This window comes from Lipomyces oligophaga (genome assembly GCF_038497815.1).
Source record: "Lipomyces oligophaga strain CBS 7107 unplaced genomic scaffold V1516scaffold_5, whole genome shotgun sequence".
Taxonomy (NCBI): domain Eukaryota; kingdom Fungi; phylum Ascomycota; class Lipomycetes; order Lipomycetales; family Lipomycetaceae; genus Lipomyces; species [Lipomyces] oligophaga.
Genome location: NW_027117789.1, coordinates 422,015 through 449,115, shown reverse-complemented (window position 1 = coordinate 449,115; position 27,101 = coordinate 422,015). Strand labels below are relative to the sequence as shown.

At 44.5% G+C, this 27,101-nt stretch overlaps 11 protein-coding genes across 11 annotated transcripts; 6 read left to right on the top strand and 5 right to left on the bottom strand.

Moving 5' to 3' along the window:
- Positions 1–280: 280 nt before the first annotated feature.
- Positions 281–3,267, top strand: V1516DRAFT_408979 (OPT oligopeptide transporter protein-domain-containing protein). The gene has a single exon (XM_066919002.1). It carries the CDS (start codon positions 517–519, stop codon positions 3,157–3,159), a length of 2,643 nt encoding a protein of 880 aa, XP_066776714.1. The 5' UTR covers positions 281–516; the 3' UTR covers positions 3,160–3,267.
- A 4,279-nt stretch (positions 3,268–7,546) lies between these two features.
- On the top strand, positions 7,547–10,117 carry V1516DRAFT_664875 (OPT oligopeptide transporter protein-domain-containing protein; the record flags this gene model as incomplete). Its single annotated transcript, XM_066920632.1, has 1 exon — positions 7,547–10,117. The coding sequence occupies one exon, from the start codon at positions 7,547–7,549 to the stop codon at positions 10,115–10,117; it is 2,571 nt and encodes an 856-aa protein (XP_066776713.1).
- A 5-nt stretch (positions 10,118–10,122) lies between these two features.
- On the bottom strand, positions 10,123–11,458 carry V1516DRAFT_676748 (Alpha/Beta hydrolase protein). The gene has a single exon (XM_066922475.1). It carries the CDS (start codon positions 11,194–11,196, stop codon positions 10,225–10,227), a length of 972 nt encoding a protein of 323 aa, XP_066776712.1. The 5' UTR covers positions 11,197–11,458; the 3' UTR covers positions 10,123–10,224.
- Positions 11,459–11,697: 239 nt separating this feature from the next.
- Positions 11,698–13,267, bottom strand: V1516DRAFT_676747 (uncharacterized protein). The gene has a single exon (XM_066922474.1). The coding sequence runs from the start codon at positions 12,777–12,779 to the stop codon at positions 11,811–11,813; it is 969 nt and encodes a 322-aa protein (XP_066776711.1). The 5' UTR covers positions 12,780–13,267; the 3' UTR covers positions 11,698–11,810.
- V1516DRAFT_676744 (P-loop containing nucleoside triphosphate hydrolase protein) lies at positions 13,268–14,481 on the top strand. The gene has a single exon (XM_066922473.1). The coding sequence runs from the start codon at positions 13,356–13,358 to the stop codon at positions 14,406–14,408; it is 1,053 nt and encodes a 350-aa protein (XP_066776710.1). The 5' UTR covers positions 13,268–13,355; the 3' UTR covers positions 14,409–14,481.
- A 95-nt stretch (positions 14,482–14,576) lies between these two features.
- V1516DRAFT_664871 (uncharacterized protein) lies at positions 14,577–15,374 on the top strand (the record flags this gene model as incomplete). The annotated part of the gene is made up of 1 exon (XM_066920631.1): positions 14,577–15,374. The coding sequence occupies one exon, from the start codon at positions 14,577–14,579 to the stop codon at positions 15,372–15,374; it is 798 nt and encodes a 265-aa protein (XP_066776709.1).
- Positions 15,375–18,061: 2,687 nt separating this feature from the next.
- Positions 18,062–18,711, bottom strand: V1516DRAFT_605729 (uncharacterized protein; the record flags this gene model as incomplete). The annotated part of the gene is made up of 2 exons (XM_066919270.1): positions 18,062–18,154; positions 18,235–18,711. Coding segments are annotated over 2 exons (570 nt in total), but the record flags the coding sequence as incomplete, so codon positions are not given.
- Positions 18,712–18,859: 148 nt separating this feature from the next.
- V1516DRAFT_408969 (uncharacterized protein) lies at positions 18,860–22,407 on the bottom strand. The gene is made up of 4 exons (XM_066919001.1): positions 22,232–22,407; positions 21,724–22,033; positions 21,597–21,655; positions 18,860–21,496 (listed from the first exon to the last, which is right to left on the bottom strand). Exons 2-4 carry the CDS (start codon positions 22,014–22,016, stop codon positions 18,999–19,001), a joined length of 2,850 nt encoding a protein of 949 aa, XP_066776707.1. The 5' UTR covers positions 22,017–22,033; positions 22,232–22,407; the 3' UTR covers positions 18,860–18,998.
- An 835-nt stretch (positions 22,408–23,242) lies between these two features.
- Positions 23,243–24,975, top strand: V1516DRAFT_626211 (uncharacterized protein; the record flags this gene model as incomplete). The annotated part of the gene is made up of 2 exons (XM_066919738.1): positions 23,243–23,441; positions 23,498–24,975. 2 exons carry the CDS (start codon positions 23,243–23,245, stop codon positions 24,973–24,975), a joined length of 1,677 nt encoding a protein of 558 aa, XP_066776706.1.
- A 192-nt stretch (positions 24,976–25,167) lies between these two features.
- Positions 25,168–26,415, top strand: V1516DRAFT_676728 (Calcipressin-domain-containing protein). The gene has a single exon (XM_066922472.1). It carries the CDS (start codon positions 25,258–25,260, stop codon positions 26,296–26,298), a length of 1,041 nt encoding a protein of 346 aa, XP_066776705.1. The 5' UTR covers positions 25,168–25,257; the 3' UTR covers positions 26,299–26,415.
- On the bottom strand, positions 26,375–27,063 carry V1516DRAFT_676727 (NUDIX hydrolase domain-like protein). Its single transcript, XM_066922471.1, has 2 exons — positions 26,927–27,063; positions 26,375–26,866 (listed from the first exon to the last, which is right to left on the bottom strand). The coding sequence occupies exons 1-2, from the start codon at positions 26,973–26,975 to the stop codon at positions 26,421–26,423; spliced, it is 495 nt and encodes a 164-aa protein (XP_066776704.1). The 5' UTR covers positions 26,976–27,063; the 3' UTR covers positions 26,375–26,420.
- Between the last annotated feature and the right edge of the window lie 38 nt (positions 27,064–27,101).

Below are 27,101 nucleotides of genomic sequence, written 5' to 3'. Positions count from 1 at the left end.
CTCCTTTTGAGCAAGGCAAACCGACACTGCGACGCCACTAACTGAGGGGAGAATGATGATGATCTTCGACCGACGAAACTCTCGAAGACCCAGTAGTCACTGGCCCGGTACAGCTTTCAGCTAAAAGTGCTCAGTGTAAACGAGGCAAGACGAAAACCCGCTCTTAGCCTTATGGTTCGAAGGAACTGAAACCGAGCGTATCATGCTTGAATTTGACACTAGAAGCGCCATCTACGACTCAGCCCATTGGATTTGATTGGCTCTGAAGTCCGCATTCGTTTTACTCACGCATACGTCGACACTCGAAATAATCATTTTGTCGAACCAGACGCCATTTACTCCCTCAACACCAAACTATTTAGTCGAGGGGTCTTCCCCCTCTTCCCTGCATGTTAGAGTCCTGGTGTAATAAGCGTTTCTATTCATGCTACATATACAGAACTTGTCTTGAGCTGTTGAGGGTAAGCTATGAGAAATAAAATCAAAGTTATTGCCTAATAACTCCATGTAGCAATCATGACGGACTTCATCAAGAACGAAAAGACAGACGAATACGTTATTGGCGAGGAGGTTGCGGAGGAGAAGTATGCGAGTCTGAGCGAGTCCGACGAGGTTGGCCAGATTTACTCAAAAGATAATGCAGACATCACTGTTGCCAATCTGGATATTCAAGACCTGCGAGAGCGCGCAATCGAACGACTTCGTAATGATGTCCACAAGGACTTGGCAGATTTGTTTGATGATGAAACAGTCCTAGAGTATCTGTTGGATATGATGACCACTGTCACTGCTTCCGAGGCGATTGAGATTCTAACAAACGCCGAAGAGTATCATGGCGATGACAATAATTTTCTTGATGTATCTCTCCAGAAAATTAAATCTCTGCTTCAGGGTGAAGAAGTTTATGGCCAGGGACACGAGTTGTACATGCTCGACCTTTTGATTGAAGCCACTGTACTTAAATTTCATTCCCCGTATCCTGAGGTTCGTGCCGTTTGCAGTCCTATGGACGATCCAAACACACCAGTAGAAACTTTCAGAGCATACTTCCTTGGCATGTGTTGGGTTGCAATTGGCTCTTTCATTAACCAGCTATTCGAGGTCCGCCAACCCTCGCTCACTATAGGCTCGACAGCTATTCAAATCATGATATATCCTTGTGGTCAGTTTCTGGCAAAAGTCCTTCCTGACTGGGGATTCACTGCGTTTGGATCTAGACATTCCTTGAATCCGGGACCTTGGAATAACAAAGAACAGATGCTGGCCACTTTAATGGTTAACGTGGGGTCCACTTCATCCAACTTCATGGACTATGTCTTGGTGATGAAACTGGCACGGTTTTTCAATCAAACGTGGGTCAACTTTGGCTTCATCTTTCTAATGAATTTCTCGACTCAATTTTTTGGTTTCGGTCTCGCCGGCCTTCTTCGTCGCTGGGTTGTCTACCCGGCGAAAGCAATTTGGCCCTCTCTCTTACCTACTGTTATGCTGAACAGAGTGTTACTCTTGCCTGAAGACAAGCATCCTGTTAATGGATGGTCTATTACTCGGTACAAATTTTTCTTCATCATCCTTGGAGGCATGATGTTGTACTATTGGCTTCCGGGATTCATCTTCACCGCGCTTAGTACATTTAACTGGATGACTTGGATTGCACCCAACAATGTCAACCTTGCAACTGTGACAGGCTCCAATGTTGGTGTTGGACTCAATCCTTTGACCACATTCGACTGGGGAGTTATTAGTTACTCAGCACCGCTCGCCGTTCCTTTTTTTTCAATTGCAAATCAATGGACAGGAATGATGATTTCAGCGCTGATCATGCTCGGCTTGTACTATCGAAACTATAAGTGGATGGGCTACTTACCCATCAACTCGACTTCCTCATTTGACAACACTGGCTCCACTTATAATGCATCGCGGATCGTGAATGAAGATTTGACATTGAATGTGGAAAATTATAAAAACTATTCACCCCCTTTTTTGTCGATTGGTTATGTCATGATTTACGGGTCTGAATTTGTCATGTTCACCATGTCAGTAATATATATCTGGTTGGCCGAGCGCAAGGCTCTGACGACAGCATTTGGATCGTTCTATCGCAGTATACGGAATCGCAAAAGTTCGAACTTCAAGGAGTATGATGACGTCTTTTGCAGACTGATGTCGAAATATCCTGAGGTTCCAGATTGGTGGTATATCTGCATTCTGGGCGTATCTCTTGCATTTGCGATCATAGCTGTCGAAGTCTATGATACGAATACTCCCTGGTGGTCAGTTGTTGTCATCATTGCCATATGTATATTTCTGATCATGCCCTCGGCAATCATTTTCTCCGTGACAGGATATCAGCTTGGTTTCAACGACATTGCTATCATCGTGGTTGGATATATGGTTCCGGAGCATGCTATTGCTAATATGATTTGCCGTGTGTTTGGCTGGAATGTAGACGCTCAGGCAGAAAGTCTGATTGGCGATCAGAAACTAGGTCATTACGCAAAGATCCCACCACGAGCTCTACTGAGAGGCCAGCTTATGGCCACAATGATTCAAACTTTCATCACCATCGCAGCCTATAATGTATTGGTCGATTCTATGGATGATCTTTGCTCAGATGACCAGCCCAACAATTATATTTGCCCGTTTGCAAATGCATTGTACACAGCAACTCTTGTATGGGGTGTTGTAGGACCAAAACGTATTTTCAATACTCTATATCCAATGTTGAAATGGGCATTCCTTATCGGCGTCTGCATTGCTGCACCTGTATTCTATCTCCGTTTGATCATGATGAGATATATTCCTGCAGTAAAGAACTGGAATCCTATCATGACACTGGCCGGAATGAGTTCATGGAATAATGGCTATAATCTGGCTTATTATACACCCGGTATGGAGGTCTCCTTTGTTTTTATGTATTATATTCGTCATCGATATCTAGCCTGGTGGACTCGATACAACTATGTTCTTTCCGCAGCACTTTCTGCGGGTGTTGCGCTATGTGCCATCTTGGTATTCGTGTCCCTTCAGATTACTAACGTCTCCATTCCATGGTGGGGAACAGATGTGTCAAACAGAGGTGTTGAGGGTGGTAATATTCCAAGTGTGGTATTTACACTTCAAGATGGTGAAACGTTTGGCCCGAAGCAGTGGTCGTAGATATCTCTGACATAAGTTTGTCTAGTTTTGTTCCAATTCATTTGATTCAATCGCATTTATTTTACCTCACAAGAAAAACTTTCATCTTAAGCCAATATCATAGCAATCTTCGCCATATTTGAAATTTGACCTTTGTCTAAATTGAAGATTGTTATACTTCAATATCAGCAATTGCCATGATAAAACATCTCCATGATTGATCCACATTGTTCTCTCGTTAACTGTATTCGTAATAAGACACTTCTTGACTCTGACTCGGATTGTCCGAAATATTAAACAGCAATAATTTGATATTTCCCCATTCTTTCATTAATAGTTGCTTAGGTTGCGCTTTAGGACAATCAACAGCAGAAAGATATTTATTCACTTTTTGCTCTTTCAACGCTTCCTCTTGCGCTTCGAGCCATTGCCTTGTATTCATACCATAAGATAGGCTTATCATTTCAGAAAATTTGATCAGAATAAAAAATCATCAGGCTCCACATTCTTGCTCCTATCGATCTAAAGCTTTCAGAAGAATGGCAACAGTCCAATTGAATGGATGGAACGATTCCCTAGGTTGCTTATATAATCAAAACTATACACGTGATTACTACCGAGCATTCTGGCTAAATACTGGAGTAGTATTCAGAGTGAATGCATAGTAGTAATATGCGGTATAATATAGCTCGAATTATATGCTCGTTGCAAGCAATCGTTGGTAAATTAATTTTTTTTGTGTTGTCTTTCTCCGTATGAATGATTAGTACTGGTAAACTTTGATCTACATTCGCTGCCTGGGTGTTCCTAGCAACATAGTAGATGTTGCAAGGACTTTCTAGCTCCACTATCAAGAGCAGACTATCCAGAATGATCTTATGTTCGTATTTCGGGATATTAAATGTCAATGAATTACGTCAATTGACTTCCTGTTGTCAAAGACTCAAATGATTCGAACGGCGGCCGCCTCCTCTGTCGTTATCCAAATTTTTCCTTCGAAAATGAAGCACATCTAGATCATTTTAGCTACAACCTAATTTAGCTCACTACTTGAACATTCTGTCTTGGAATGGCGCAATCGTGGGGTAAATTTGGTAAGTTCCGTGCTCGTTTCTCGGCTCTGACCGCGCAGATTTAGGAGAAATGTTGTTGGCAGATTGGTCATCAGTCTGACCACCTAATCAATTTCTGTGTTTATGACATTTAATGTCGGGCCGGAAAACTTTATAGCGTAGTGAATCAGGATAGAAGACAGCCGAATCCAGTATTCCGACCTCTCCTGGCTCTTGAGGGCGCAAACCAGAACAGCTGCAGTATAGAGTACTTTTTGCACAACACTTTATATCAACTTGGTATCTCTAACACTATATATAAAAATTATCTGAATTCCAAATTCCAAATTGAATTGCTGGTTGGGCCGACTGATTTGGATTGGAAAGTCTTCTAAGAATGAAGCTTTTCATGTCTAAGAAAGCAGACGGGTATCAGTAAATACTTGAAAGCTCTGGCCGTATTTTGGTACGAGTGATACTTTCTCTGGAGGAGAAGTATGTTATCTATATGGTGTGCTGTGAGCTTTGGCAGTGAAATATAATAGCAGCAATTTGACTACTCTCCAGATCATGTAGTGCAGTTATAAATGGCAAAATCTATTCTATCCAAAATCGAGCAGCAATACAGATAACTTTTGGATTTTGACTGTTCATATTTCATAATTAGGTACTGGAATCTAATTCGTGCCGAGAAGTTCAGAAACGGCTGGCGCTGATGATCAAGAATGCTGTGGATTATAAGAGATCTACTGTGGCTGAAATTGCGGAAGAGAAGTGCAACTGTTTCTGGATAGAGAATAAAATGGATATATTAGAACGTTAAATTCAAGAATTTATGGCGATATTTGAAAGAGAGGAAGGCTAGATCTATTTACATTATAGAACGGATGTGTTTTCAGCGACCTGGAATAGATTAAGAAGAGATAGGTCTATGAGCACTCAATGAGCACTTTGACGTTCACTATTTTGAAAGAGAATCCTGCTATATTCACTTCTTATACTATAACTGACTCTTCATAGAAGCCCTTTTAGGTTTTCAAAGGACGAGCCGCGCCAATTTTTCTCAAAACGGGAATTCGTAATCTCTATATGTCTCTTCGCTAATTGACCGAGATACCGCTAGTAGAGATTCTAGTTTGGTTCGAAACAGTAATAATCATGCTTGGCAAGCTAGAGCAATGAAATGGTGATTCAACGAAAGATGCTCATCTCCAAGTCAAGAATACTGTCGTCGAAGCCATTCGCGGTTATTCTTCCTCCGACCAAACTTCTACTCCTGTTCAGGCTATCCATGGCTGATTACTACGAATTTTATAGCACCGATAGATCAAAAATTTAAATATCAGCTAATCAAAAACTTTTGTTGCCTCTATTCTTTCATGGTGATCTTGCGTGATATTCAGGCTCAAAGAGTAATGAATGATATTCCCGCAGGTTAGATCTACCACGGAAGGCCGGATTTGCGTGTAAATTGGTGGCAAGGCTGAATGTATTGTACGCATACTGATAGTCGACAGTGAAATCGGGGGGATCTGAGCCTGATTGCATCATTTCGTCGAGTTATTGTGGACAAAATGAGTTTTCAGACTAGTCCCAAGCTTCATGTCATAGCTCTGAGCCGAGCGGAGAACAAAACAAGGATCAAAGACTTCGAAATTGATAAGCCGGACATAGCAGAGTGACTATCTGAGATCTAAAGAAATAAATATCAATACAGATAGCCCAAGCTAAAGGTGGTAAATAGTTTTATTTGTGGCTTTTTTACTTCCACAATAATTTTGCCAACAGTCTATTTTATAGGCAGCTTCAACGATCCAACTGCGTAATCTAGCGCGCGTAGACAAGGAGCGGCCGACTAATTATGTCATCCGGAATCGAATGCCGCTAGCCCACAGGGCAAAATACCGTTTTTCTCCGTTGTTACCTTGATACCACCGAGACCAAAGGTGGAAGAAAAGTAGGTAGAAGCAGTATTAAATCACCATAGGGACTTATCAGAAAGCAACTCTGCGCCGGTAGTAGGCGGTGGCTTGGCGCTCTGCGCGCGTTAAGCTTTGCGCCGGCCGGCGCTTGGATTCTGCTCCTCAGAAACATCACGGCTCGTGGGAGAATTCGATTTGCTGTAAATATCACACAACAGGTAACAAAATGTGCAGGAAAATACTATACTAATTGATTAAGGCCATTGTGTTTACGGTAACAACAAAAGCCTGAGTGCGACATTGTTAGCCTATCTGATGGCAGCAGCTCATTCACATAGAAGTGTCCAAGATTGCATCTATCGGGGCTAAGAGATAGCTTAGCAGCGCCACGAGTTAGTCATCATGGTTAGCTAAGAAGACTACTTCACTGCGCCCAAACGAAAATAGCAGGTTTGCTTGTCTCTTAGTTAGGTTACTACTCAAAGGATTTTTTACGTCTTGGGCGGACCCCTCTCGGATCGTGCTGCACTCCATTCAAGCCCGCAACGGCAACCGAAAACGATAAGAATTAACCACAGTCGTTGAAATAGTTTCAGTTATCGTCTGCAGACGCAGCGGTACACGCGTTCCGCCAACATCAGGTCCCGTGCCCGATGAAATAATAAGTTTGTGGCTCTACATGTTTATTATACTTTACATGCTTGCTCAGGAGACAAGGCGCTGAGGTTTCTCTTCTATACCTGAGTTTATTCGCTCTCACTGATCAGTTTTCAGTGCACTCGAGCTTCTGCACTCGAGCTTCTGCTCAAAGCTCCTCTAGATAACTGAAAATCTATTATGATAAAATAGACACTGAAAGGACAAAGTTTAACACTGCGGTCTCACTCAGAGTGCTTGTGCCTTTCGTCACGCAACTCTGGTTGTTGCTCGCGCAATTATCAACACCTATGTTCAACTATGATCCAATTGAAATTAAAATTCTTCTTTGGACACACGAAAGTTACCCACTGGACCTACGTCGCCCGTCACTTTCGGGGTTCGGCCGGTTAAGTGGGTTGGCTGTCCTTGCTAGTCGATAACACCGGGTGATCCTTCATTTCATTTGCTAGCCAAGCCGTATACAATGGCGACTCAGAGGGCGTAGCCGATATAATCTAGCAATGGAGATACGCAAGATACCGACTAGCGGATATAGGAAAATAGTCTCTTCCTCCCGTCTCCATTATTCATTGCCTTCAGCCACCTGGTTCGACTATATACAGACTTATATATATAAGTAATAGAGAATTCCCGTATATGCTATCCACTCCTTTGAGATTTGACTTCCCTATCCGCATATTTCTAATTACTGAAACTTGTCCAACTTCAGGGTACATAGAATAATCCTACAGAATTTAGTTTACTTGTTCCAGTTGCTAACCGAACCAGGAAAGGATGTCTGAGAAGGACAATAATGTGTACTTTGACCAAGAGGATACTGTTTCCAATGGAAACAGTTTTGGTGAAAAGTCCAATGATATCGATGTTGTTTCCAAAGAAGATTATATCCATGACTCTGACGTGATTATTTCGCGAATTCGGGCTGTTGGTGATCTTGATGATATCCTTGTCAATGATACTGACTTCTTTATTTCAAAAGTTCACGAGATGAAGGCTTCTGAAGCTCTCGAAGTGTTGCAATATTCAGCAGATTATTATCGGACAGATATCAACTTTCCGAAACATACTCTTGAACGTATTCAAAAGCTTCTAAAGGGCGAAGAAAATTATGATGCTGGTCACATTGACTATGATCTTGATTTGCGACTTGAAGCTGCTCTAATGAAGTTTCATTCCCCATATCCGGAGGTGCGGTCGGTTTGTTCTCCTACCGATGATCCTACCATTCCTGTTGAGACTTTTCGCGCATATGTTATTGGGTTTATTTGGGTCGCAATCGGTTCGTTTGTGAACCAATTAATTTATTTCCGACAGCCACACTTTACGCTGTCTGCTCAAGTAGTTCAGCTGCTTCTTCTTCCATGTGGTCAATTCGTTGCTAAAGTCTTGCCTGCCAAAAAAATCAAAATATGGAAATATTCTCTGAATCTCAATCCAGGTCCATGGACCTTTAAAGAGCAAATGTTTTGCACTATTATTACAAATGTTGGTTCGCAGAACTCTGTATACGGACAGTATGCTCCTGTTGCACGAGAGAGCTTGTTTTGGGGTCAAGAGTGGGCCAATTATGGATTTACTGTCTGCATGAATATCACATGCCAGTTCTTTGGTCTCGGAGTTTCGGGAATCATGCGAAGATGGGTTGTATATCCCAGCAAAGCCGTCTGGCCAACGCTCATGCCTACACTGCAACTCAACCGAACTCTTCTGGTACCTGAAGAGCGTCGTTCTGTGAATGGTTGGACGATTAGCAAGTATAAATTATTCAATATCTTGCTAGCGGCATCGTTTATTTATTTTTTCATTCCTGATTATCTTTTCCAAGCTCTAAGCACGTTCAATTGGATGACTTGGATTGCTCCCCAAAACAAGAATCTTGCATTTGTTACGGGTTATAAAATCGGATTTGGCTTCAATCCGATTGCATCTTTTGATTGGTCTGTAATTAACTATGCTACTCCTCTTGTTTTGCCCTTTTTCACTACTGCAAATCAATTTGCTGGCACATGTGTTGCGGGACTGACACTTCTCATCTTGTTTTATACGAATGTTAAGTTCAGTGGTTATCTTCCTCCAAATACTAGCACCGTTTTTGATCGGTTTGGTGAGGATTATAATCTTACGAAAGTGTTGACAAATGGAGTATTTGACCAGGAAAAATACATGGCATATTCTCCTCCCTACATGTCTGCTGGAAATTATATGTATACTTGCGCAGCTTATACTATGTATACATTTACATTTGTTTATATTTTTGTGAGCGAATGGCGTATTTTCAAAGATGCTATTCAAGGAATGATCACCAGTTTGAAGGATCGCAAGTCCTCTAACTATGAACGTTACAAGGATCCTCTTTCGGTGATGATGCGAGAGTATCCAGAAGTTCCGGACTGGTGGTTTTTCATTGTATTTGCGCTGACTGTTCTTGCAGCGTGTTTAACGATGCATTTCTTCCCGACAACAATGCCGGTTTGGGCCACTATCTGTATTTTGTTGGTAGCTCTTGCAATGCTAGTTCCATTTATTGTGTTGTATTCCAATACGGGATATTTTATGTCCACAAATATGCTCGGAACTATTATCGGGGGATATATGATTCCCGGAAATGGACTTGCATGCTTGTTCACCCGTATCTACGGATTTGCACTGGAAGATATGGCCGAGACATATGTTGGAGACATGAAACTTGCACATTATTCGAAGATTCCACCGCGAGCTGTGTTTCGCGCACAGATTTCGGGGACTATCATTCAAATTTTTGTGAGTGCAGGCGCGATTGAGCTTCTTCACAATGGCCTGGAGAACTTTTGTAGCTGGACACAAGCTTCACGTTTCTACTGCTCGTGGTCTCACTCAATTTATTCAGACACGCTCATGTTTGGTGTGATTGGCCCTAGCCGCACTTTTGATACACTCTATCCGCTGATGAGATGGTCGTTCTTGATTGGCGCTTGCTGCGCACTGCCAATCTACTTTGCTCGGATATACTTCCCCAAATATCTGCGACCGGTCCATCCAGTTCTGTTCATCGGTGCATTCACCCGTTGGGGATCTGCGTACAACTTGACCTACTATACTGGTGGCTTCTATCTTTCGGTTGGCATGATGTGGTATGTTCGTCGCCGGTTCCTGGCTTGGTGGTCTAAGTACAATTATATCATTTCCTCCGGCCTCACTGCTGGAACTGCGTTTTCAGGCATTTTGATCTTTTTGGCTCTCCAATATCATCCGAAGATGTTGTCTTGGTGGGGAAATAACGTTGCCAGCGCAGGTATCGACGGTGCTGCGGCTGTGGGCAGATTGGATATTCCCACTGAAGGATTTGGACTTACGTATTGGGAGTAGTTGTGATTTGATTTGATTTGTTGATTGATTGTGTCTATTTATTAAAATATAGCGATTTTTATTTGATAAGCTTAAACATAAATTCACCGATGACTACATTAATCAAATTAAGACAAAACATATTTGATGCCCTTTGCAGTATCTTTGAAAAACTGTTTTGACTGAGGCAGTGGGAACAACCAGAATACATGGGGGAGGCTTTCGTACATCTTGTACTTATGGTTCACCTTTTGCTCACTGAGCTTGCGATCAAAAATGGCGGAGTCGTCAAGAAGCGGATCAAGTTCGGCGGCAACGATGTAGATTTTGCGAATGACATTGAAATTTTCATAGTTGAAAGCAAAGATGTACTTGTCATCGAGTGGCGCTTTGTAGGTGTTGTAGAAACTGATCATTGAGTTTGCGTCAATTACCGGAAGTCTGCCATTGCTATTAATGAAGGATTTGTGCTCGCCCTTGTAATCGTCGACTTTATCGGGATGGACCCAGCATGGCGACAGCGAGACAATTCCACGAATCGGAGTGGCCTTCCCCTCGTCGTACAATTTGAGGTAGACCGAAACAGCGAGTGCGGCACCGGCAGATCCGCCGATCGTATAGACTTCTGTAGTGTCGGCCCCCCATTTCGAAGCGGTCTTGATCGCCCACTCGGTGAGATCACATGAGTCTTGCAATGCGACTGGAGCAACATACTCAGGTGCAAGTCTGTACTCGACTGAGATCAAAATTGTCTGCGACTCAAGACATAGATTGCGCACGAGAACATCGTCCGCCTCGATTGAACCGATGCAGTATCCTCCACAATGGTAATAGACACCGAGTGGAACCTTCTTTCCGGCTGCAAGAGCCTCGTCAGGAAGGTAGACGCGTACAGGAAGATTGGAATCAGACATAGTGTCGATGGTTGTAACCCCGGGAATATCCATGCCGCCCCAGGCCTGATGAAGAACTCCAGTAAGGCCATCCATCTGTGCACGCATGCTAAAGGTATCTCCAGAGAGAAGCGGGCGGCCTCCCAGCTTCTTCTCGAGCTCCATCCATTCGGGAGCAAGTCCAATATCTTCTGTTGTTGCAGCCATTTCTGTGTGTGGATTTGGAACCGTAGCTTTTGTTTTATAAAATATCAAACAAATTCGTAAAGATTCTTCAGATAATCGAAGTTCGTCGTCGTTGATGAAGAACCGTTATTGCCGGCCAGGTCCATGATGCGCTGCTGGCCACGCTCTTATAGCAATTGGATTACTGGGGACGACTCCGCTCCTCGTGAATAGCAGACACGTTCAGGTTGCCGCCTGTTCCGTTGAGCCGAATAGTCAATAGAAATTTAATTTCATTTTATTGTATGTTATACTATAGATAAATCGACCAAACAAGACTGGTTCCACGTTGGAGAGTTCTGACGTTTTCTACACTCTAAGTTCCCCGCCTCCGCTCTGCTTTGACTGGCCGCCCCCGCTGTTTGATCTCCCACGAAGAATGAGGGGTCGCTCGTCACGGGATTGCGACCATGTGCGCTAACATCTAGAACGGATGGGCACCGGCAAGGCAACTAATTACCCAGTGACCGCAATATCTTTGCGATCACTGTCAGTAGCAGCAGCAACGGGCACAGGAACAGAAACTAGATTATCATCGTCTAACACTTCTTTTCCTCCCTTACGATCGGTCCACGACATTCCCTATAAAGTAATTGTTAGAAACTAAGCAAACATTCATCCACCGTCTCGTCACACATCATGTAACTTACGTCTCCCAGAACAACCTGTCCCCGGTTGAGCTCAGCAGAGTTCTTCTCTCCAAGCCATACCGGCTCCGTGTCGTCAATACCCTTGTCCACACACCAACCTCGGCCGCCCTCGATATAGATAGCCTCGCCGTGAAGAGTCTGCTCGGCTGCTATCTCGGTGATAATCCTCGCGACGTCTTCCGGCGCGTTCTCTGGTAACCCCGCTTCGCGCCATCGTGTTCGAATGCCATCAACCATTCCGGTCAATGTCATCCATGGACACACCGCATTGACTCGCACAGAGTTTGTGATTGGCGGATACTTTCTCATTGACCGCATGAGGCCCAGCACGGCGTGCTTGGTCGCCTGGTAGACAAACAGCCCCGGCGATTCCTTGAACCCGGCCACGGATGAGACAAGAATCAGACTCTTTCTGTCGTTCCTCCCATGTTCCACCGGAGGCGTCTGAGGATCCTGGTGTCGCAGATAGGCCAGTGCTACCCGCGCAAAGTACAGAGTTCCGAGCAGATTCACGTCAACCAGTGTGGTAGTAGGTCGGCGTCGCGAGACGGTTTCGATGTCTAGCTCTGGATCGAAAATGTTGCCAATCTCCGTCAGCGCAGCAAGACTAACCGCGACGTCGACGGATCCAAACCGATCAAGCGCAGACTTGAACAGAAACACGACATCCTCGTATCTCGACACATCACATAGTACAAACTGAATCCGCGATGCATATTGCGGACACATTTTGCATAGTCGTCCTACCAATTCTTCTCCTGTCGCCCTAGTTACGTCTCCAAAGGTGACTGAGCAGCCGCGCTCGAGAAACAGCTTCACAGATGCTGCTCCGATGCCATTTGCTCCACCGGACAGCACGACCGATTTGTGCTGTAGAGAAGCGATCGACGTAGGATCCGGTGTAAATCGACTCATGGCGTAGATTTGTCTATTTTATTTTGTCTTCTTTTTAGTTTACAGCCAAACACTATCTAGTTATGTTATAAAAGTCTCTGGATTCGAGAAATTCGTGACGGGTTATAGACCTGGTCGTCCTCCTAGTTGGAGGGGCACTTATCGACGCTTCAGGCCTGCCCTACTGGATCCAGAGTTAGTGGGGCACATATCCCACATTGTTCGGTTTTATCTTCCCTTTTATTCAAAGTATCTGACTTTAGTTTACACATTCTTTTCCTTCCTTGCTTCTTTCTACAGCTCTTTCTGCTGTTCTCAAAACTGCAAACTTTTCATCCCCAAATTAATCTCACTGTCCCGCTCTTACTGCTGTGGTATATTCCGCTAATCCAGCCTTGTCCGATCGTCGTCGGCTACCTGCTGATGACTAATAAATTACATAATATAGAATATCCCAACTCTTCAGTGGGTGCGTTCCCCTGCCCCACGAAAGCTTGATCATTTCTGGACAAATGTGGAGACCAAGAGGCAAGCGACCTCGTCCAGTTTTGACGGCGGCTGTGAGGCAGTGCGCTTAGTTTAATAGTCCGGACGACGATGCGATTTTGGGTAGTCTTCGTCGTGCTTTGCTCTATTGTAATATTTCAATTGGGTGCGACTACCACTTCCACAGCGACGGCCCTGATATCTAGACTGCTCGAGACTGTGTTCACGCAATCCAAGGCCAGGATGTTGGACGACAAAAGTAAGATCGTCATTCCGTTCATTCTCTCGAAATTTGAAGAATTTCGGCAACGACAACAGCATGAGCAGCAACCAAATGGAGGTATTTCTCCTCCATTTTTTGTTGGTCTTAATGGAGTTCAGGGCGTGGGTAAAACTACATTGGTCACAGAGCTCCAGAAGACTCTCACCAGCGAACCGTATTCGCTGCCAATCGTTGTTTGGTCGATTGACGATTTGTATCTGACACACGACGCGCAAGTTCAGCTGGCTCAGACAAACAGCGACAATCTACTGGTCCAGCACCGTGGAGAACCAAGCACACATGATATGAAACTGGCGAACGAAGTTTTCGAAGCACTGAAGAACGGACGGCCAACTATGATTCCCCGTTACGACAAATCAAAATTCAATGGACAAGGAGATCGCGCTCCAAGTTCCGAATGGACTCCTGTCGAAAGGCAGGTCGATCTGGTTTTATTTGAAGGTTGGTGTGTGGGATTCAAACCGCTTCCAGATCAAGAGGTTGAGAAAAGATGGCAAGACAGCGTCAAAGAGCATGCGCTAAACCCAGATTCGGACTCGCAATCGACATTATGGAAACACAAACTTGAACACTTACTCTTCATTAACTCCCGCCTTCGAGAGTATAACATTATGACCGATACTTTCGACGCATTTGTACATATTGATGCTGAAAACACACGTTACGTCTACAACTGGCGTTTACAGCAGGAGGCTGAGCTGCGTAGAAACACTGGAAAAGGTATGACTGACGCCCAAGTGGTCGAGTTTGTCGACGGGTATTATCCTGCGTACGAACTCTATACCGAAGGATTACGTAAGGGAATCTTCAGCAGCTCCGGAGCTCAGTTAAGACTCGTGGTTGCTCGGGACCGCCATGTAGTCTCGAGTTTAATTGTATAAAGTTCTCAGTCTAGAAATAAAGATCATCTTATGTGGGGTAATTCTAGGTCCCCACGCCTCCACATCCCTGAACCAGCATAGTCTTCACTTGTAGTATATAATATCTAAATCATCCGGCAATTATTGTCATTTAGAAATATTATTATATAACAAACTTCCAACCTAATCATGCCTGTTGCAATTGTCACTGGAGGATCATCAGGAATCGGTCTTGCACTCGTAAACGCGTTTCTCGAACGCGGATGGAATGTTGTCGTTGCAGACCTCAATCCACCACCCGAATCAGACCAGGCTGCGTCAGTTTTATTTGTTAAAACAAATGTTGCTTCATGGGATTCTCAGGCAGAAATGTTTGCCCAAGCCATTGCAAAATTCGGCAAAATCGACTACGTCGCTGCGAACGCAGGCATTGACGACAAACAGCTGCTCTACGATGACGTTCCTGGTCCTGATGATAAGCCGACCCGACCTAATCTGATCACAGTTGAAATAGATTTGATTGGTGTTTTCTACACCGTTTGGCTGAGTTTGTTTTATTTTCGAAGAAACCCCACCGTCAAGGGCGGCCGAATCGCGATCACATGCTCCAACGCTGGCATCTACCCGTTTCCTACGAACCCCCAATATGCTACTTGCAAGCATGCAATCGTCGGACTCGTACGTTCCACTGCATCTGTACTCAAGCATGAGAACGTCACAATCAACTGTGTATGTCCTGCCTTTGTCGAAACAAACCTTGCTCCTAAGGAAATCATTGCAAAAATGCCAAAGGAGCATATAACTCCAATGTCAACAATCATGCGTGCCTTCCTGGCCTTCCAGGATGACCCATCGTTGACTGGCCAGGTAGCTGAATGCTCTCTGGGCGATATCTATTACCGAGAGGTCCTGCCGTACGCTAATGATAGTGAACGTTGGATGTTTGAGACTAATCCTTTGTGGGACTCTGCATATGGTGGTAATTAGCATGGATCTAGAATAGAAATAGATCTTCCTCCGTAATATACTGTTGTTTCATGTATCAAGATATACTGAATCGTACCATGTCATTTTCGAACCATACTGTTCTCCGCAAAGTTGTAGTTTCACAATAAATCTCCAAGTACTAATTATTTGACTTTGGGAAGTAAAAAAATTTCACTATCTTATTGTTGAGCACAAATTGAGATAGTGTCAAAATCGTTGTTGATCTCAGGTGAATGCAATCTAAATTGCTCAGTGTGCCTCTGCTTGCCTGCTGGCTAGCTAATCTGCATCTGACAAACCAATCTCAATAGATAGTCAGTCAGTTCTGAAATCTGGATTGAGCTCAGCTACATGGTTTGGTCACTTGGCATGAACTTACTTTGAGCTTCTATTCGTCACATCCCTTTTTACATTAACTTTCTCTATGCACGTCTGATCTTTCACAAGTGAAATCTACACATATGTTTAATACTTACCTATTTTAGTAAGATTGACACAAACCCCAATTACTACTTCGTCAATCATACTGTAAGATAAATCGCATATAAATTGTCATATCCTGAGTCATCAGTAATATGCTGTTTCCTGCTCAATCTGCTTCCATATCCTTAACTGAAATTAGACAAACTGTTATATTATCCATTTCGCCTTTCGGAATTTGGGACAATAACTCTTTGGGAGATTGAGGCGTTAGTAATATAATTGTCCTTCTATATATATTAATTCAAAAGCACTTTTCTGCAACATGGCAATTAGAGAAAAAAGTTCTACTTTCTTGGTAGCTGTGTTAATGATCGCCAAAGTGTTCGCGGCTGTAACAAACAGTACTGTAAGCGAAGCTGTTAACTCATACAATAGAATGTATGATGCTGCTAGTCTTTGCAATGAAACAGTAGCCGTTAGCTTTTTCAAAGTTTATATCAATCTATATGGTTGCTTGTACTTAAGAGTTGGGAGCGGACGGAGATGAGGACTTACTGGGGGAGTTTGCAAACTGTATGGGTAGTCTGATATACGAAATTGGTTATACTGAGCAGTTCGGCCCTGTTTGTGAAGGCTTCATCGAAGGAGCATATTCATCGACTGGACCTATGCCACTAATCGATAATGGGGTATATCTAGGACCGAGTGGGAAACCTCTACCGGAAGGCATACTACCAATACACTGAGCTTCGTCTTATCTACAAGGAACCAAGTCTATTAAATAGAGATTTCTGTTCACTGTCGAAGACTGCTTTTGCGGTTTTGGAATTTGAAGTCTAGGCTAGCTTTTAATGTTGTCGGTCTTTGACTGCCTTTAGCTCTTGGCTAGAATATCCGATAGTAGTCGGTTCATCTCCAGTTTGAAATTCATTCTTGCATTCATTACTACTCCAAAAACATCATTGCCTAAGAGATCTTTCGAATAGCTCATCCACCAAAGGCGTCATGTTGTTGTTATATCTGACTAGCGTTGATATTACTCGATATCGCTCGTCATCTTTCCTACCTACAGCCTCATCTATAATTGCCTCGATCTGATTCAGTAGGGAACATCAGAAACTAGAGACTTTGTCTTGTTTGGTCCGTTGAAGCTTCTGGTTTGAAGCGCTGTAACGGTTCTGTCAGGACGATTTGTCTTCAAGCTATTCCGTTGCTTTAGCTGAAATCGAGGACAAATGTACTATTAAGAGCCAGGTAGAGAAGAGTATAAACGTGCTATCTGCATATACAATAATTTTCTTTGTTAGGAATATAAATTTCAATATACGATATATTGCAGATGATCCTGTCCGAATTCGGATCGACTTTGATGCAAGTAGCTCTGACGACTGTACAAACATGTTGAAAATAGTATGCCTGTAATAACTTGTAGGGATAACACCTGAATATCCTGCATCTCACTATCATGCCTACTATATACATTTATGAGATGGCGTTGCATTTTAACGTTCGCAATGTATAATATTATTTGAATTACAACAGACATTCCAACAGTCAGATTTTAACGGTTGCAGTAATGGTTTCTCTGCAGATATGGCTATGTACAACTGCATGTACTGTATTATATGAATCAGTATACAGTTCGATTGCAGGCCAAATAATCCAACTGCTCTACAAAGAGGCCGACTAGAGATTCAACAATAGCGTTAGCTCTTCTGCCATGCTGAAAAGTAATAGTGGTTTCAACGTGCACGGTAGAACCATTAAAAAAATATAAAGTCAGACATGCACTGTAGAATATAAAGCAGTAGAATGATCAAAGAACATTAATTGCATTTAGGAAGGCAAGATCAAAAGATAGATTTCTGAACAGGGAACTTAACTGAGTAGCCGTTCAGATTGGAAGAAGCCGATGCGGCGGGATCATGGTGGTTAAGAGAGTATATGGCCGGAGAAAAAGTCATGCTATCCTAACTGAGATATTTAAAACAAAGACTTATGCAAATAAATTAAAATATTTAAGAACAATTACTTTATTTATCATATCCCGACATCCACAATTGCTCGATGCCGTCTCCAAACATTGCCTTCTGAGCCGGACTTGCAAAGTCGACTTGACTACGGTAGAAAACATCATCGAGGGAGCATTCAGCACATTGTCCAAACAAGGTTCCGTCATCGATGAAACTGTCAAAAGCACGCATAATCGTAGACATCGGAGTGATTGTAGATTGCGATGCTAACTCTAGGAGCTTTGCCGGTGGAAGCTTGGTGACAACCAGTGCAGGCAGGACCGCGTTGACGGCGATGTTCTCCTGTTTGAGCAGTGGCGCGACGGAACGTGTGAAGCCGACCAGCTAATAAATATTGTCAGATTTTAGGCACCAGGCTTTAAATAGAAAGAATTCTCTCCCTCTCTGTAAATGTTTAAACATACGGCATGTTTGATCGAGCAATACTCAGGATTCGAAGGAAAGCTATAAACACCTGCACTGGAGCTAGTAAATACGAGTTTCCCTCCAGTCGGATTGTTCTTGCGAAAGTAATGCAACGCTAGTCGATACGAATACAATGCGCCGAATAGATCAACCTCATACGTTTTCAGGTTAAGTGGGTCTGGCACTTCTTTGCCGTCGAACCTTTCATAGACATCATCGCGGTCATCAATGCCTGCGTTGGCTGCAACAAAGTTAACGCTACCATACTTCTGTTCTGCAAACCGGAATAGCTCGACCTGCGACTTCCACGACGTCACGTCCGTTTCGCAAAATGAGACCTGCTGCTTGCTACCTATCGAGGCAGCTAGTTCATAGCCCGAAGATGAAATATCTGCCATGACGACGTTCCAAGAACGGGCTACAAGGTTTTTTGTCAGTGCGAGCCCGATTCCGGACGCTGCACCTGTGACTATGGCTGATGGCATGATGTTTTCTGAGAACACAGAGTACAGTGCCTGCTAATTCGTGAATTATCGCGCCATGCTTTTTTGTCTTTGTTGCAATATTTAAATAACCTGATCGCGCGGGAAATGTCCACTTACATTCGCTCTGTTCCTGTTATTTCCCCGCACCTCGATCTGTTACGTTCTGAGCCTCAGCATGGTGGGGTCGGCATCATCCCATCTTCTATCTTGACAATTCTTTCGCAAGTATTCAGAATTTAAGCTCAAAATGCACCGAATTTAGCACTAGAATTACTATTCTAAATCGACCGGAACCCCGTTGAAGTTGCGGAGTCAAAGCCTTGGAATGAATGCGTGAGACTGTCTAATAAGTCTGAAAACACTACCTTCCCGGTGTCTCCGCCAGATGCTACTACGCTTCCGCTTTCGGATCCGGCCCCGCCTACAACAGGTCCAACATAACTTTTTCCTTCAGCTATCGAGGGGGAAGATGCCGAAGTCAGCGCGATATCTCCCAAAGACCCTACTGAGTTCCGAAACGAGTCTTCGAATATTAATCGCGAATCTGTTAACAACCCGGATGCAAACATAGTCGGAAGCGTTTCAATAATTGCCGGAACTGCCGTCACTCCACTACTATTTCCGAAGGGTGTAGCTGTAGCTAACGCGGAGGGCAGTTGCTGGCGCATCTCTGAGATTCGAGATATTGGACCGGCCCCCCAACTAAGTGAACGCATTCGATACTTGCTATCATCGTCAAGACTCTTTTGAGTGTCCTTGTCTTGCGACTGGATACTATTAGCGCTGGAATTCTCACCATATTTACTAAGATACAGAGCAAACGAGTCTGGTTTCTCGTGGTTGGGCATTTCAGTTTCAGACGTATGCTGCTTCAGTAATGTTCCCGGTATTTGGTCTACACCAACTGTGATTTTAAGTTCTGGTGGTTCTCGAGGGACCTGCAGTGCGATCTCAGTTGTCCCTGTTGTGAGAGGCACCAATTGTTGCTGCTGTTTGTGCATCTCCTCCTGCCGCATGATAGTCTGGTTCCATAGCTCCTGCAGCGCTGACACATAGCGTTTGCACATATCACTCTGTTCTGCAAACCGTTTCTCGACCTCACACAACTGCCGAGCCTTTTTCAAGATCTCGGATCTTGCATGAGTATCTGGCCGATGTGCAAGATACACAAACATCACTGTCACCGCGCAGAACACAACATACGCCGTATACCAGAACGATCCAGTGAGCTGTGAAAAATCGCTGAAATCCGTTACCGACAATGCTGCGGCCAGGCATTTGTCTTGCTGCGCTTTCTGACGCTCGGATATCACTGCGTCATTGCCAGATAGCGCAATCCTAGTTGCTGCCTTGGTAGCATACACATGCGAGGAATGCATATATAAACTGGGACGATGTATCAGAATCAATGCATGAACATGAGCAAGATGCATGACACCAATCTGACGTGTGTATAACAGCTTGAGATCGCTTGACATAAGCCGACTACTAATTCTCAGAAAAGACGGTAGGGCAAGCTCCCATTGCTGTACTTCGGCTGAAAGCTCGTCAATGAGGATTTCTTGCTCAACAGACTGAGGTTTAGGCGCATTTTTCTCGCCGCCATATAAAGTCCGCAAAGCGCGTCGCATTATCCGAGATATTTTCGCGTGCGCAATTGACGAGTGCATTCTGCTGGGACCAGATGACGAATCGCCATAATCCATACTAGCAAGTGCGTCGGCTGCAGCCCGACTATTGGACCTCTCAACTTCTACAAGGAGTGCATATCTGGCTATAGCAGGCCAATCTGCTGTGATATCGTCTTCTGCCCAGGTTAAGGTTGTACCTAGCATGGTACACATGTATGTATCAAGCGTGTAGATGGCCCAGAACGAGCGTTTTCTTAGTTCTAGTTCGAGTCTATCGCGAGGGGGCTTGCGAGTTGACGAGTCGCGTCGGTTAAGATCAAGATTAGTGGCTATGTTTTTGACAATTGAAAGCATGTCCCAAGCAGCTTTTATACGGGAAGTTCCTAGTAAATAGAGAGTCATTAGGAATCGAGCCTGCAATTTCAATAGATGGTCTTCAGAATTTTTATCGAGCCGAAGTTCATGCTGAGAAACAAGAAAGCATTGCAAAGATCTATGCATTAGCATGTCTCGATTCGCTGCCGAGTTCGCCCGTTTACCAATGGGAAATTGGTAACTAATCGCAAATAGCGCGAACATGACAGCACTGATTCCACGATTGTTAAGAAGTCGCTGGCGAGCTTCAACGCGTTCGTTTTTCGAATGAACGGTCTGAGTCAACTCTTCACACGTTGCATCATCGTTGTTCTCTACCTCGGATTCGTCGTCGTTGTCATTACTATTATTGTTGCTATCGTCAAATAATTTAGTTGAGTCACCGTGAAATCCCATTTTTATCCATTCATAGATTAATGGCCGGTGGAGTATCCGGTAGGTCGAGCAAGCATTGTCAAAATACCACAAGGCAAGCTTAAAAGCGAGTTGTTTGGAAGGCATGCAAAGAAACTTCACGTCTATGTCTGGTATGCTGGACTCTGTGAACCAGAAGCTGCCATCCGATGGCGACAAGTCATTCACGCTATCGGCCAGCGTCTGCTTGTACTGCTCTGTCGATACGGGTTGGCTGGCCGACCCTGACGAATAGGCAGTTGAGTCTGGACTTGGAGAGTAAGCCGTAGCGAATGGAATAGGGTCCGTCTGGATGGCCACGGATTTGCGTGGTGCAACATAGGAACCTCGTGTGTACTTGCTGTTGTATGTGCAATCTGCGGAGAAGGTGTCAGCAAAGGATAGCGGCAACGAGTAGTGCAGAAGTGCATCTACTGGTGATTCGACGAAGCAGAAGAAGGGGAAGAATCTAATTACCTATATTGAGCCTTTGGCACCGGGCGCACGGTTGGGTACCTTCGCACCTGATTTTCCGTCTTGGAATGATTAGTCGATGTTGCGGATCGTGAAGGGCGGGGAGAAAAAATGAGAATCGGACACCTACAGTTTACAAGTATCGCACGCTCGTGTGCTGTTTTTCCTCGCGCGTTTCGCGCTTCTGCCGATATTCTGTGACTGGGAGTGACTTTTGGATTCTGGAGAGGATCTTGGCTCTGTATCTTCTTCTCTTGCTCGCACGGCAGGTACGGCCGGCGCGCCTGGCCCGGTTGCTGTAGTGGTAGACGAGGAATCGTCTGGAGAAGAAGCTGATTCGGGCGAGTCTGGCTGAGGCTGACTGCTGTGCTGTGGAGCATGTTGTTGCTGGTCGTCAGAGAGATTAGGAGCATCGATATCCATGATGGAAATGCTTGGTGCTGGAGCCGACGGCCGTCAGTTCATGTGCGCCTAAACGGAATTATAATAGCGAACGACTGAGACAGACACGAACTGAGATTTGCAAGCGTTGGATGGTGGGAGAGAGCTATTGATCGGTAACTGTGGTGATAGCAGGCGCATTGTTTTTTGGAGTGCTGTACGATGCTCTCAGTTAACAATGGGGTCAGTCTGCCTACGTTCTGGGCCAGGGCGTTCGTGTCTGGGGGAGGGGAGATGCGGGGGCGCCGGAACAGCTAAGCGTGTCTGCAGGACCGTGGGAATATGGGCGGCTTTGCTGGAGATGGGGGAATACGGCGAGGAAGAATATGGGGGACCCAGACAATCAGGGCAAATGCGGGGGAGACCAGAAACTGAGTGGGCCAGAACAGGCGCATGCGAGCCCAAACATCATTAAGGTTGATACAAATAATGCGGGGAACAGCGTGGGGACGGAAACAACCAGATTTCCGAAGAGCTGAGCAGTTGACTTGGGGAGTGACAACAGATGCTGTAATGGCCTTCTGTGTCATCGTCTGGATCATGTGTTCCACGTGATGATATAGGTGATGTCGTATCCGGTCTGCGCGGGGCCTTGGGCGGGGGGAAGAGGGGACATGGACACGGTTATTCCGGTCGGTGGATTAGTGCCGGCCGACATTGACGAAGAAACCGACTGGACTAGGATGATGTTTGAGAGAAAAATATTGGCACAATTTCTGTTTTTGACGGTCTACAATAGAAATCGTAAATTTTAACGGATTGTGAGCGTGCTATTTATCTCAAAGAGCTGGCAGCTGTTTCGCCAACTTCGGCAATAGGACAAATAACTAACTGTTCCTGCTCGTGGGATTGACTCCCAGCTATGGCCCCAGTTCTGGGACCCCGGACCCCACATAACTCGACGACTCATTGCAAAAGATCCGGCAGCCCTCTAGGAGCCTAATGCCCTTGTCTTTTACGCAGAATTACTGTATCGACTGATCATGCTGAATCAATATCAAAATACCCTGTCTGATGGATAATGGCTGTTCTACCCCTCGATACCGTTTCTGAGCAGATACTCTCTTCAGAATTTCTTATATATCAGCTCTGCTTGCTAGGTTGTCTTTGGACTGAATTATATCATATCATATCATATCATATCATATCATTTTGTATCATTTCATATCAGTCCTGCTTCCACCATCATAATCTGATTCCTTCTCACAATGCCTGTTACAGTAGCGAACCACTCAATCGACGAGCCACGTCCGCTCAAGGTTATCACTGTTGGCGCAGGTATCTCTGGAATTCTGGCTGGTATCCGTCTGCCTCAGCGTGTTAAAAATCTTGTACTTACGATCTATGACAAAAACCCTGAGTTCTCTGGAACCTGGTACGAAAATCGCTATCCTGGTGTTGCTTGCGGTATGTATTCATTCATTGTTCGATCCAACTCAGCCATTCTGATTCCGCAAACCTAGATATCCCAGCTCATTCATATCAGCTATCTTTCGAGCCAAACCCGCAATGGTCCCAGTTCTACGCGACCGGCGCAGAGCTATTCCGATATTGGAAAGGGATTGCACTCAAGTACGGTGTCGACAAGTATGCTAAGCTGAGCCATAAGGTTCTCGAGGCTCGTTATGATGAGGCCAAAAACATCTGGTCTGTCAAAGTGCAGAACTTGATTACCAATGAAATTTTCATCGATACTTGCGATATTTTCTACGTAGCCGTCGGTACTTTGAATGACTGGAAGTGGCCTGATATCAAAGGTTTGAAAGATTTCCGTGGACAATTGCTCCATTCTGCGGCCTGGGACGAGTCCTTTGATCCGACCGGAAAATCAGTTGCTGTGATTGGTGCTGGTTCGTCGGCGATTCAGATTGTTCCTGCGATTCAGCCCAAGGTCATGAATCTTGACAATTATGTTCGAGGAAAAACATGGATTTGCCCGCCAATTCTGCAGGAAGAAGTGGATAAGCATAACGCTGATGTCAATTTCGAGTTTACTACCGAAGAAATCAATCTTTTCATGACAGACAAAGATCATTTTCTGAAGTACCGTAAGGCGATTGAGGATGAAATTCAATCTGGCCATTCGAGTACATTCATAGGGAAAGATTCAGATACTGCGGCGCTCATCTTTGCTGCGTTGATGCAAAAGAAATTGGCCAAACGCCCAGAAATCTTTAAATCTTTGCTTCCTGATTTTCCTCCTATCTGCCGTCGATTGACTCCTGGACCTGGATATCTCAACGCTCTTGTTCAGGATAATGTAAATTTCATCACGACTGGAATTGATCATATTAGTGAGACTGGTATCGTTACCGTTGATGGACAACTGCGTGAGGCCGATGCGATTGTCTGCGCAACCGGCTTTAATACCACTTTCACTGGCCGATTCCCGATCTACGGCCGCAATGGTGTTTGTTTGAATGACCGTTGGCAAGGATATCCTGAGACATACATCTCTCTCGCCGTCGATGGATTTCCAAATATGTTCGTTGCGTTTGGCCCGAATGCGGCAGTTGGAACTGGCAGTCTGAGTATGATGCTGGAAAAAGTTTGCGACTACGTTTCTTTTGCGATTCAGAAGATCAGTAATGAGTATATCTCAGTTATGGAAGTAAAGTCGGATTCGGTTAAGAATTTTGTCGAGTTCTGCAAGCAATACTTCCAGAAGACAGTGTTTACGCAACCTTGCCAGTCGTGGTACAAAGGAGGGACCAAGGATGGACCTGTGATTGCATTATGGCCTGGATCTTCGCTTCATTCTATACATGTGTTCGATCATCCTCGTTGGGAGGACTACGATTACAAATATGTCAATGATAACCCTTTCGAATGGTTTGGCAATGGTTGGTCAAATATCGAGAAAGAAGAAGGAACAGATAGATCATACTATTTGAACCCGAACATCGTGGATTTTCCTCCTGTACCTGGAAAATCTATTTGAGTTTTTAATATCTACGCGTGCAATAGTAGATTTTGTTTTAAATGTTTTGTTATAATATCCAATCTAGATAAACGTACATTATTGTTTCTGATTATATAATTGGTTATGTAAATTGTAGCATATCTAGGTTGGGAGGTTTGCTAGATTCTGATATCTTGGTGACGAGCACATGAATACAGAAAATCCCGAGCTAGCGGCTTATCTGTCGGCTTCGTTCCTAGTAGATTAGTGTTTAGCTGATTTTCGGGGTGCGCCTGAAAGAAATTCCACGCAGGATTCGAGATGGCTTTAGAAGATGAAGACAGACTTGAGATAAGTTCGGTATCGTCGCTCTCATCGATATCCTCGGTCCCGTCTTCGCCAACACAGTCGCTTCGAGAACGGAGACTAAGTCGTCACGGTAGCGTGAACTCCATGCAGTCACTCGAGATTTCTTCTCCTAATAGTGGAATTATGGACCCATCAGTTCCAATGACAAACACCCTAGTCATCACAGGACTAGTGGGACCTTTCGACTTCCATCCTTATACGCTCACACGACTCTATGAAATTGTGGTCAACACCAATGCGGATGGGGAACTTCTGCATTGGGGTCCCCTTCCTTCTTTTGGAAGAATTGTGGTAGTTTTCAAAACCGTTTCGGCCGCATTAGCAGCGAGAATGACAGTCGATGGATTGAGTCTGAGGGGTTACTTGCCACCCATCGAGCTGCTCGACGAAGATTCGACATCCAATGCGATCACGATGAATGCGGAAGGATATGATTTCGCTTCTTCGGTACTAAAAGTATATTTTGGAGAGAGTACGCCGATTGAGCCTCTATTGCGTCGGCTAAGAGGCGATACTGAGATGTCTGAACTTGAACGAGCGCGAGATACAACACATTTGCAACTCCCTGATCCGGGCAAATTGTTTTTGATTTCTCCACCGCCTAGTCCACCTGTAGGTTGGAAATCAATTGAGGAGGACCCACCGAATAAGGACATTGGCGTGCCCGGAAATATACTGGCCGATGCATTGTCGAAGCTTACGACCAGTTCAGGTGAACAAAGTCAGAGATATAAGTCGGATGAGGGTCCGCCTCTACATATTAACACCGCAATCGATGTGCCCAAATCACCACTCACGATCTCCATGCCTTCTAGCAATATCGGCTCTGACTCGAACACGTCTGCTCAGTCCGCAGAATCTCGAATGGTCGTTTTACTTGAACCGAGTGAAAACTTCAGCATGCCGGGCATAGTCGTCAGTCCGACGACAGACTTAGAAGTTACTAGAGCAGCACAGGCTTTTCCTCGAACAGAAATGCCACCTGTGGATTAGCTATTGTATTATTATCATTTTTAGTATGGTTCTGCATTCAGGCGTTGGTATCAGCATGTATATGGTAGATTGGTAATGGAATTAGACAGAATTGTATTGTATTGTATGTAATAACGATTAAATTACAAATCCTTGTTTATGTTGGACCGATTTAAAGCCTCGAGTAAATCTGGTCGCCAGATCAAACTCTCTTTCGCCTGCGAATACGTGAGCCAATGTCGAGTCCTCCGATCGGACTCGGGCCAGATCTCTGCTTCGGACTCGATATCCATTTCAAAAAAATAATATTCCGCTTTTGGTGCGAAGCTGACAACTTGCTCAATAGCTTTTGGAGGACGGGAGTCCTCGATAACTCCAAGTGAACGTGTTAGTTTGCCTTCAACACCGGCCTCTTCCCAGGCTTCTCTGAGTGCAGCAGCCTCAGGCGTCGGCTCGTCAGTTTCGTAGCCACCTTTGGGCACAACAAGTTTGTCTTCCCGTCCGGTGGATGTGACTAGTAGAACTTTAGTGCGATCTTTGGAAAGGGCAATGACACCGGCAACTAATCGTGCACCGCTGGGTGAATATCCTAGACAGAGTAGTTAGAGAATGATCTGTTCTGATCAAAATCTGCGGGAGACCAACGCACGTTGATGTTCGCGACCCTCGCGGGCAGCCATGGGTCTACTTGTAGACATTTTTTCAATTAGCGGCCTATAACAATAATCTTCAATACAGAGGCCAGCTCCAAGTATTATAAAATTTTGCGGAAAATTTCATTTCTAATGCAACAATGTATGAATCATAAATTTAATGGGCTCGGC

Bases quoted from the DNA above. Each gene is read 5' to 3' on its own strand.
- V1516DRAFT_676727 (XM_066922471.1), bottom strand. From the start codon at position 26,975: ATGTCTACAAGTAGACCCATGGCTGCCCGCGAGGGTCGCGAACATCAA. The intron at 26,867-26,926 runs GTGCGTTGGTCT...TACTCTGTCTAG, and splicing joins CGAGGGTCGCGAACATCAAC to GATATTCACCCAGCGGTGCA.
- V1516DRAFT_408979 (XM_066919002.1), top strand. From the start codon at position 517: ATGACGGACTTCATCAAGAACGAAAAGACAGACGAATACGTTATTGGC.
- V1516DRAFT_676748 (XM_066922475.1), bottom strand. From the start codon at position 11,196: ATGGCTGCAACAACAGAAGATATTGGACTTGCTCCCGAATGGATGGAG.
- V1516DRAFT_408969 (XM_066919001.1), bottom strand. From the start codon at position 22,016: ATGGATATCGATGCTCCTAATCTCTCTGACGACCAGCAACAACATGCT. The intron at 21,656-21,723 runs GTAGGTGTCCGA...AATCATTCCAAG, and splicing joins GCGTGCGATACTTGTAAACT to ACGGAAAATCAGGTGCGAAG. The intron at 21,497-21,596 runs GTAATTAGATTC...CCTTCTCCGCAG, and splicing joins GTGCCAAAGGCTCAATATAG to ATTGCACATACAACAGCAAG.
- V1516DRAFT_676747 (XM_066922474.1), bottom strand. From the start codon at position 12,779: ATGAGTCGATTTACACCGGATCCTACGTCGATCGCTTCTCTACAGCAC.
- V1516DRAFT_676744 (XM_066922473.1), top strand. From the start codon at position 13,356: ATGCGATTTTGGGTAGTCTTCGTCGTGCTTTGCTCTATTGTAATATTT.
- V1516DRAFT_676728 (XM_066922472.1), top strand. From the start codon at position 25,258: ATGGCTTTAGAAGATGAAGACAGACTTGAGATAAGTTCGGTATCGTCG.